The 9,720-nt window shown below is 48.1% G+C and overlaps 1 protein-coding gene across 1 annotated transcript in view; it reads right to left on the reverse strand.

Moving 5' to 3' along the window:
* Window positions 1–9,174: 9,174 nt before the first annotated feature.
* LOC104513235 (scaffold attachment factor B2-like) overlaps window positions 9,175–9,720 on the reverse strand; it is a gene marked incomplete at its 5' end in the record, with an annotated part of 9,872 nt that continues 9,326 nt past the window's right edge. The window contains 2 exon segments of the mRNA XM_010156518.1: window positions 9,175–9,286; window positions 9,505–9,571. Of these exon segments, the coding sequence (XP_010154820.1) occupies window positions 9,175–9,286; window positions 9,505–9,571 (179 nt within the window).

The raw sequence follows: 9,720 nt of genomic DNA on the forward strand, positions 1-9,720 counted from the left end.
CGGCCCGGCCACCCGGGCTGCGGCGCGCGGGGGTTTTCAGGGGCGCTGGCTGCCCCCGAAAGCGAAAATCGCGTTCTTGTCTCAGTCCAGACACCTGGGAGCAGCATATAGGGCTGCCTTTGTTGTTCTGCAAATTCATGCGGGTGGGAAATGAACCCAAGACGCGAATGGAATGAGATGGGAAATACCCTGGGAAGGAGGGAGGCTGGAAGGGTTTGGGGATGCCGAGGGGATAATTAGCGATCAGCCACTCCCAGCGTGCTGCTGTGGCCAGAGGAGCTCCTGCAGGTCTCGGATGTGATACCCAGGCACTGAGGAGGAGAGGGACCAGGACCTCTGCACCCCGGGGAACCCCCTGCCCAGATCTAGCGCCTGCACCTCCAGGATGCTGAACGGGAGACGGCTCGTAGGAGAGCAAACAGAACACACTCTGTATTGGAAGTATAAAAGTGCTTCATCTTTCATCAAAGGATACGGTGTGACTTGATCATAACTATAAAAAGCTTCCTGGTAGGAAGAAATTGTATACGAGTGTTTTTCGGTTTAGCCAGCACAGATAAAACAAGCTCCGAGGGCTGGAAGCAGGCGCTGAACAGGTCAGTCTGGGAGCAAGACACGTGTGAATGATGAGGGTAGGGATGCGCCAATATCTGGCCTCACGAAGGCAGCCGACAGCCAGAGCAGGGATGGATCTTTTCCCATCTGCTCCTTTTCAGCATTATATCCAACAGCTTTGCAGACGGCAGCTGCTGCGGGCGCTGCTCGCGTTCTGCGGGCCAAGCCCAGCGTGCACCCACCCCAGCGTTTCCCCACGGGAGGACAAGGATGGGGCCTGTCCATCAACACTACCTGTTCTACGGTGTTTGTGACAAAAATCAGAACCGACTGGTGTCAACTGGACTGTACAGGGTGAATCAGTTCTAATGCCCGCAGTTATTCGGGGCTTTAAGTCAGTTAACTGTCAAGTTTCCCACCGTTTTTAGAACAGATAATAACTGTGCAAGCTTCTCATACAAACACGCCTAGCAAAGAACCTGAAGCTTGGCTTTGTTAGGAAGCTAATTCCACATTTCCTCCCAGACACCTCCACCAGTACACTCGAATCCTGGTGGAACACCACTACTTCCCACAGATGCCTCAGTTTTGCCTTAAACTATCCACTACTCAAACACGAAGCATCCCACGAGCAGACTCAGTGGTGCCAAGTTACGTCACTGCTGGATGATCCCAATCCCCTTTATGCTCCTTACTAATCAGGACCCTTTAATAGGAAATCTTCCCAAGAGAGATTTTGTGAATCCCAGACAGTTCTGCACATTAATTTCTCTGTGTGTTAGTAACTTCAGAACTTGCACCAAAATAGTAAGCTCTCTGCTAGTAATTTTACAATAAAGGGTGGAATTAGCATTCATAAGTTAGCAATATTCAGAGTTCAATACCAGCGGCGTGGATGCTGGCAATAACACCACTTCTCACACTCCGCTTTCAGTGTTTTACCTCCACCCGAAAAAAGGGGAGATGTACTGAGTCGTGTGTAACTCCTTGTCTTCAGTGTCCCCACCACTACTGCCCCGTGCTTGGGGTTATGGTTTGCTGTGGTAATTTTACCATGAGGTGCATCCCGAGCACGCTCTGAAACAACGGCACCAGAATCATAAAATCACAGAATCACGGAAGGGTTTGGGTTGGAAGGGACCTTAAAGATCACCCAGTTCCAACCCCCCTGCCATGGGCAGGGACACCTTCCATAGCCCAGGTTGCTCCAAGCCTCATCCAGCCTGGCCTTGAAGACAGCCAGGGATGGGGCATCCACAGCTTCTCTGGGCAACCTGTCCTAGTGCCTCCCCACCCTCTCTGTGAAGAATTTCTTCCTGTTATCTAATCTAAACCTCCCTGATTTCAATTTATACCCATTACCCCTTGTCCTGTCACTACAGGCTCTTGTAAAAAGTCCTCTCCCAGCACCCTTGTAGGCCCAGCTCTCAGCATGAAAGATTTTTGGCAGCCAGAGAGCCGAACCAATCTCAGAAGCAATGGGGAAGGTTTGTCTTTTCACGGCGTATCAGTGTACACCCGGAAAAGCCACTGCAGGGTGGACGTCGAAGAAGCGCCGGCAGCTGAACCGGTGGCTCAAGGACCGCTCGGCTCTGAGCACAATGGGGAAGGTTTGTCTTTTCATGGCGTATCGGTGTACTCCCAGAAAAGCCACGGCAGGGTGTATGTTGGAGCAGCTGAACCGGCGGCTCAAGGACCGCTCGGCTCTGAGCAGCAGCACTCCTCTCACCCCGTACTCTCCGTCCTTCCGACGTGCAACGTGGCAACCAATGACAAAAGGACTAAAACTGCACCAAGACCCTGCTGAAAGTAGGGCACAGTATCTTTCATATCGACCTGTTAGCTGTAACTCATCTCCGACTTCTCTTAGAAGCTAATTATTTTTACCCATTTAAATTAGGGTAATTGGATCAAACTAAACCCAAGTGCCGGTAGCCTTGTGAGGATTTACTGAAATGGGGTTTTGTATTCTATCCGCAATTCCTTCCATGAAGGGAAGAGAGCAAGTGTCCCCAAAGGTAAGAACGGAAATTCCGATCACTTCCTATGTTATTAGTTACACAGCACTATCCATTATTGATTTCCACAGAGCGTCATCAATTTCCATCTCGCCCTTTCATGGAGGGAGAAGGAATATAGGTGAAGGAACCCTGGAGGGAAGCAGACTCCCTTTCAGGCACCTCAGCCCTTGTTTCTGCCTTGCACTGCCAGTCACCGAAACGCAGCCCGGCGGGTCTCGGTGGAACGCTTTGCCGGCCGTTACCCAGTTTTCTACTTGTCAGATGTCCGTGATTCTAGTGTCCACGCTACGGTGCCTGTGGTGTCACCTGGCTCGAAAGGCTGACGCTGTTCCCACCCTGCATGGCAAGCGCAAACATTGCCGTGCTGGTACGTAGCAGTAATCCCTGGATCTGCTTCTTCCAAGTTCAGCCACTGGCCTCACCTTCCTTCTATGGTATTTGCACAAGAACCTGCTGCTGGGAAGCGTAACAGAATAATCTGATCCTGGGAGAAAGAAGGCATCCTGAAAGAAGAGACTGTGACTTTTCTCCAGTGTAAAGCAGCTTAATGCAAATACATTTTAAGGGAGGAAAACCATGGAATAGCTGTATATCTGGTCTTTCTTCCTATCCAGGTTATCTGTATCGTACGTATCGTCTTCATTTCCAAGCACTCCTGCTTAACTTGAAAGCAGGTGTCTTGCTACAGCTGGTACAGACTTCCCCACACGAGAACCCGTTTCCAAACAGATTTCTCCTTCCATAACTATGTGAAAATGGGGAAAAAAAAATGGGCTGTCGGTGTGTAGAAGCATCAACCTTGTATTTTATGCGTGTCTGGCAAGGGACAGTGCGGCAGCACAGCCCTTTGTCCAGGGATCAAGAAGCCCCATTATTTTCCAAACAAGAAAACAGCATGTTTATTTGAAAAGGAAGAAAAAATGCTCAACTTTCAACAGCCTTTCAGAAAAGGAGGTACAATGTCTGAATTCTGACCACACCTCAGAAAGAAATTCCCAACACCACCGCCGTGCGGAAGTTGACCTGTGACAGTTTTGGGCAGAGGAAGATGTATCACTACAACACATTAGAAAGAGAAATGCGTGGGAAGTCTTTTGAAAGCCTAAATAAAAGGAAAGGAGGGAAAATAGAGATAAAGCAGAGGAAGATGACTCAGGAACTTCTGACAAAGCACCAGATCTGACACCAATACTCGCTGTGGTCAGTGACAAGTAATTTAACCTCACATGTAAAATGAGGATAGGAGCAACCTCTTGGGGCACTAGGAGACTTAATTAGTTGCTATTCGTAGATTAAACAGAAAGTCTGAAGGTGAAAGCACTAAATGCTAAGTATTATTAGCTTCTGAAGTATTAATTTCTGTAACTGGACAACCCCAACATTGCAAAGAAGTGGATCAGTGTCCATTTTTGAAAGAAATTTATTCTTACGGTTCCATCATGTCAAAAAGGTACCTGAACAAGGAACTTTGCTCTTAAGAGCATAACTGGTAACACATCTAGGTAATACCCAGTGCAGCTTGTCATCTTCAATTCAGAGTTTCTGACTCCTTCCCAAATTTACATTCCAGGTTCCTTAGCAGGAAACATCGTGTCCTTGTAACCAAACCGCTGCGTGAGCTGGAAGCTCCCAGAGCTCGCTGCGGAATTCGCCCCGCTACGCACTCCCGCTGTACTCCTTCAGAGGAGCTCACAAGCGTCGCCTCATTAACACCAGGCACGTTCGTTTGGGTGGCTGGACTCCTCCTTACGCTGCCTGGCCCCTCTGTACCCAGGGCTGGACTTCCCAAGCCAGCCGTACCCGTGTTTTTGAGCTGGTTTCTCTGCTCTTCCAAGGCAGAGATAAATGGCCCTGTAGAAGTTCCAAACCAACAAGAAAAGGAAAAGAAGAGCAAACCCAGCCCCCAAGAGTTTTAAAAGAACCCTCTCTCTTTGGCTGTCCCCAGATTGCTGTTTGGCTGCCTCGCTCGGTAAGGAAGGTGGTAGTGAAGACTGAAAACCCTCAGCTTCATGATGCTTCACTGTGGCAATAACGTTTACTTCCTCTGTCTTTTCTTGGGCATAAATGGTGTAGCGGGCCACAGTGATAAGGAATTCCTTCCCTTTGGATTTCTCTATCAAAATACAATCACAGAACCCAGCTGCACCCATTGTCACATTACATATTGCTATTCCTCCATCACAGGGGATATTCTGAAGTCTGCTCCCATTAAACTTCCACGCTACGCTTGCTGGGTTGGACAGAGGAAGATGGACATTGTTTCCAAGGGCAAAGGGACATTTCCCCACACTATTTTCTGAAATTGTGAAGATCATTTTTTAAAATAACACTGGGAATTTAGTTGAACTTACAAAACCAAACACATATTCAAATAAATATAAAATTTAATTCACCAGTCTGACAGAGGGTAATGAACAGGTAAGGGAGAAAGACAAAGAACTCCCCTTGCTAACAGGGCTGAGTGTCAGTGACATCCTGCCTTATTCCCAGTGATGTAACAGAATGAATGTGGGACTGGAAGTCTAAGACTTCCAGATTTTAATCTGCTTTTGCCTCACCTGTATCCATAGCCATGCATAAATAAATTCACCTTCGTATGCCTCAACTTCTGTCCTGTTTAATGGCATCACAGATTCACAGCGTGATAAGGGTTAGAAGGGACCTCTAGAGATCATCTAGTCCAACCCCCTGACAGAGCAGGATCCCCTAGAGCAGATCCCACAGGAACAAGTCCAGGGGCTTTGGAAAGCCTTCAGGGAAGGAGACTCCCGCCGCGCTCTGGGCAGCCTGTTCAGGGCTCTGTCACCCTCACAGGGAAGAAGGGTTTCCTCATGGTCATGCTGAACCTTCTGCTTTCCAGTTTATGGCCACTGCCCCTCGTCCTGTCACTGGGCACCACTGGGAAGAGCCTGGCCCCATCCTCCTGACACCCCCCCCTTTAGATATTGATAAGCATTGATAAGATCCCCCTCAGCCTCCTCTTCTCCAGCTGAACAGCCCCAGCTCTCAGCCTTTCCTCATGTGGAAGGTGCTCCAGGCCCTTCATCATCATCATCATCATCGTGGCCCTGCACTGGGCCCTCTCCAGCAGCTCCTTGTCCTCCCTGAGCTGAGGAGCCCAGAACTGGACACAGCACTCCAGGGGAGGCCTCACCAGTGCCGAGTAGAGGGGGAGGATGACTTCTTAAGGCACCCCAGGATGCCATTGATGTCTGCACAATGCTTGTATCAGCTAGGGAGAAATTCCCTGACCGTCCCACCCATTGCCTTATCATCCTCTGTTGTGCAAACTAAAATACACAGGGCTAAAGACAACTGACTTTCAAGAGACACAAGCGGAGGTAAGAGATGCATCTTGGGCCATGAAGAAAGCAATGGCGTTTGCAACTCATTACAAAGTCACTGCATAACGATACCAGATCGCACCCACCTACACTTCTACATTGAGTAATTAATTTCCCAGTCCCACAAAAATGATAACAATCCTTTTAAATGGCTGATCACAAATAGCCTTCTTTACGTGTCGTCCTGAAGAGCACGTCACGTGTCTGCCGAGCAGCATCCTAAAGCAGTGACAGATTTCACAGGACATCTGATGCCTCATGGGATTTCTGCAAAGCGGGTGCAGGAGCGACACCAGGAACCTCAAAGAGGTCCCACTTGCTTCGCTCAAGGGTAGGAGTTTCACTCCGAAGTATTCTGACAGTTAGACTGAGAGGGTGAAGAGCACTAGGGAGTGCCAGCTCAGCGCGGGGTTTTTTTTGGTCTCGGTTCAAAAGTAATTATCAACATGATTTTAATTCTGTGGTTTTCTGTAACGCAAAAATTCCAGCCAGCGCAAAGATTTTGATTGCATGAGGGTAAAATATTCTTTCTCAAAGCAAACATTAACATACCTACGCTGAGGCAGCTGGAAGCATCCCCGTATTTCACACTTGGAATTAGATTCCTGAAAAAGAAAACAAGCCAAACCCCAGAGAGATGAAAACACAGACAAGAAGCCTTGCAGCTTACATCATCCCGTCTCTAGGAATCGTCCCGGTTTTGAGTTGCAGACATTACGAGGGCACGGATAAAGCCACCCCACATCAGGGGCGCAGCTGAAGCCCCGGCTTTCCGCTGACTTCGCGTGACCGGTTTGCTGTGCCAGCAGAAGCCACTCGGCAGCGGCCCCAGACCACGCGCAGCAGGGATCCCCCGCCAAGGCACAATCCCAGCTGCGCTTGTACCGGCAGCACTCGGGAACTGGAAGCTGTACCGCTCCAGACAGGGAGCCCACACAGAGCATCTCCTAGAAACACTGAAGGGGTTCTTTTACAATAGCAAGTGAGATTTCAAGCTGTTTTTTCTTAATACAGATTGTAAGATTTTCTGGTATTTATTAAATTATCAGTTAACTAACAAATCTTGTGGGTGCGGATGGTGATACGCAGGAGAAAACAGCCTTTCTGTCGCATGTGAAACGACAGAGCTCCATCCCCAAGGTTTTCATAAACATCAAGGTTTGTTTCAGTTACTTTCTGACACGCACAGATCCTTCTGCTAGGGAAAAAAGATGTTTCATGCTTCTGTTACTCATGAACACCCAACAGAAGCAGAACAAAGAGACATTTCTGGGCTGTTTCCCAGCCAGAAGGACCCCACAGAAGAGCAAGACCTGAGGCAACCTATTACCACAGCCTCCTTCCTGCGGAGGGACAGAAGGTCTACCTTCTCAGAGGGCAGCCAGAGAGATTGCACTGGCTCAGGTGAGGGGGGCACAAACAGCTGTAGCTGCTTCACAGGGAACATTTCCCCACCATGACTGAAAGCTTTATGCAAATATCCATCATCTACATAAAGCAAAATGCATTTCTAAAGATAAACCTGCTGAAGCATGGCGTTTGCACTCGGGAATTCATGTTGGAATTAGAGATTTAGAAGACATCCCTGGGCATGGGGAGTTTTTTTAATTCTTCAAAGCAATTCTTATTTTTTCTTTCAATAAGAGAGAAGCAATGATTTTTTTTTTTCAGTGGAATAAAAAAGACCTCAAACAATCCCTGAATTTGCAGATATTGTTCTGTCAAGTCTCCTTTGGTATGGAAAGTTTCTAAAGAGAGCCTTTTACTGTCCAACAAGCCAAACACGTTTAACCTAACTGGGATGAAAATATTAAACTAGCGAGACAGCTTCTGAATGCAAAACTTCAAACAGAGCTGATGAATACTTGTACTTTTTTGAAGCCTCAGAACAACATTCTGGAACAAAACACATACAGGATAAGATCTTTTCCCAAAATAAAAGCACTTACCTGTTCCTAGAAACAGAACGTCATACGTTTGTTAATCCAGGCCAGCGACCCTGTCTGCCGCAATCCTGGTGTTGTTGGAACCTCTCGACAGTAGCACGGGCCTGTCACCGACTGGATTTCCAGAATTCTCCATTAGAGGGTGACCTCCAACTGGAAAACATCATCAGGCAAGTCAGAAACACCATACCAATTCTCCAGGCAAAATTATCAACGCGCTAGAAACAGAAGGTGACAAACGGGATCGCCATCGCTTTTACATTTCACCAAGGTAAATGGAACAGGTGTATCCCCTCTGAACTTGTGGTACTGTAACCCAGGGCGTGAGCCTGCACGGACAGACGCTGCCCAGGTGCCAGGACGTTTCCTCGGGCAACAGCACACATCTGCTAGGATGTGGCCATGGAGCGAGGCGTTTTTCACCACTTTGTTTTACACTTTCCTGTGACCAGCTCTGTCCGCAGCACCTGGTCCCAGCAATAACAGACACCAGCAGTTTGCAGCTGCCCTGGCCCACATCTTTGTTTCAGTGGACAAACCTTAATTGCGGCCCTGGATTCCCACAGCACCTTTTGCTTTAACCCCCTCCCTGACCGGCACACGTGGAGCAGCGGAGGCCCAGGCCCGAAGCCCAGGAGGTGCGCGACCGCTCGCAGCCCCAAGCTCCCCAGACAACACCCCAACCCAGCATCCTCCACTGAGCCTCCTCACCCTCCCACGGGGCTCCTGCAGCACCCAAGGGCGGACACCAGCCTCAGCCCACCCACACCCAACATGGCAACACCTCCCTCAGCCCTGAGGCGACAGCAGGCACACAGCCACTGCCCCGGGTGCTGCTGGCAGGACTTAAACCAGGACACAGGGGCAGACAGATCCACCGTCAGCCAGCCCGGCCCTCAGAACCTCCCCGTGCTGCGGGAGGGTTCTCTCTTCCCTTCACGGCCTTTTAAGCCCCTCAAGAGGCGTATTCCCGACGACCCTCCAAGCAAGAAAGTAACAGCCGTAAACTGCTTTTATTATTTCTGAAAAACAGAATGTTTCACTAACAGAAACTTTTAAGTGATGTTTGACCAAGAACACATTTATTACAAAAAAAAAAAAAAAAAAGAAAAGAGAGAGAAACCAAACCCACAAGTTGACGTAACATTCGGCTACAACGCGGCAGCAGTCCTGCTTTTCATCATCACACCTTTAGGGTGACTCTGGATAATAAAATTCACCACCATTGTAATCTGGCATTAAAAAATATATATATATGTATATATATAAACACTTTAAACATCATAACTATAAATGTAAATTGCCCTATTAATTAACTGTTGGTGGTCTGTTTGGCCGCTCCTGGCCCGCAAACACTCCGTGGATCCCGCTACTCTGCATCATCTGGCTCTGGTTTCCAACTTGCGTGAAGCCTCCGCGCCTAAAAAGAAGGCCAGACAAATTGAAAATTGTCCGGGACAGCAACCACTACTGTGACTCTGAGAAAAGAGGTTCCTTTAGGTTTTTTCTACTTGCCAATCCATAGTTAAGTAGAAGCTGAAAGTGGTGTTTTTCACAATTGACACGGGAATTTCTTCTTTTCTACAGAGCAGTCAACTATTATAAAAACATTTTAAGCACTCTGACAAAGCTTCTTACCCCGACATCCCTCCTCGATTCATCACCTGGCCTGGTCCTGACTGACCAGGCACGCTTCTATCACCACCTAATTAAAAACAAACAAAAGAAAAAAGAAAAAAAAAAGAAAAAGAACTTTTGTGTTTTCCTAGTAAAAAAGCCACCTTGTTCCCAGAATTTTGCTTTCTCAGTAATGCTGTTAAAGCTCCATAGGAATTTTAACTCCTGCTACAAGGT

This window comes from Eurypyga helias, unplaced genomic scaffold (genome assembly GCF_000690775.1).
Source record: "Eurypyga helias isolate BGI_N326 unplaced genomic scaffold, ASM69077v1 scaffold5338, whole genome shotgun sequence".
Taxonomy (NCBI): domain Eukaryota; kingdom Metazoa; phylum Chordata; class Aves; order Eurypygiformes; family Eurypygidae; genus Eurypyga; species Eurypyga helias.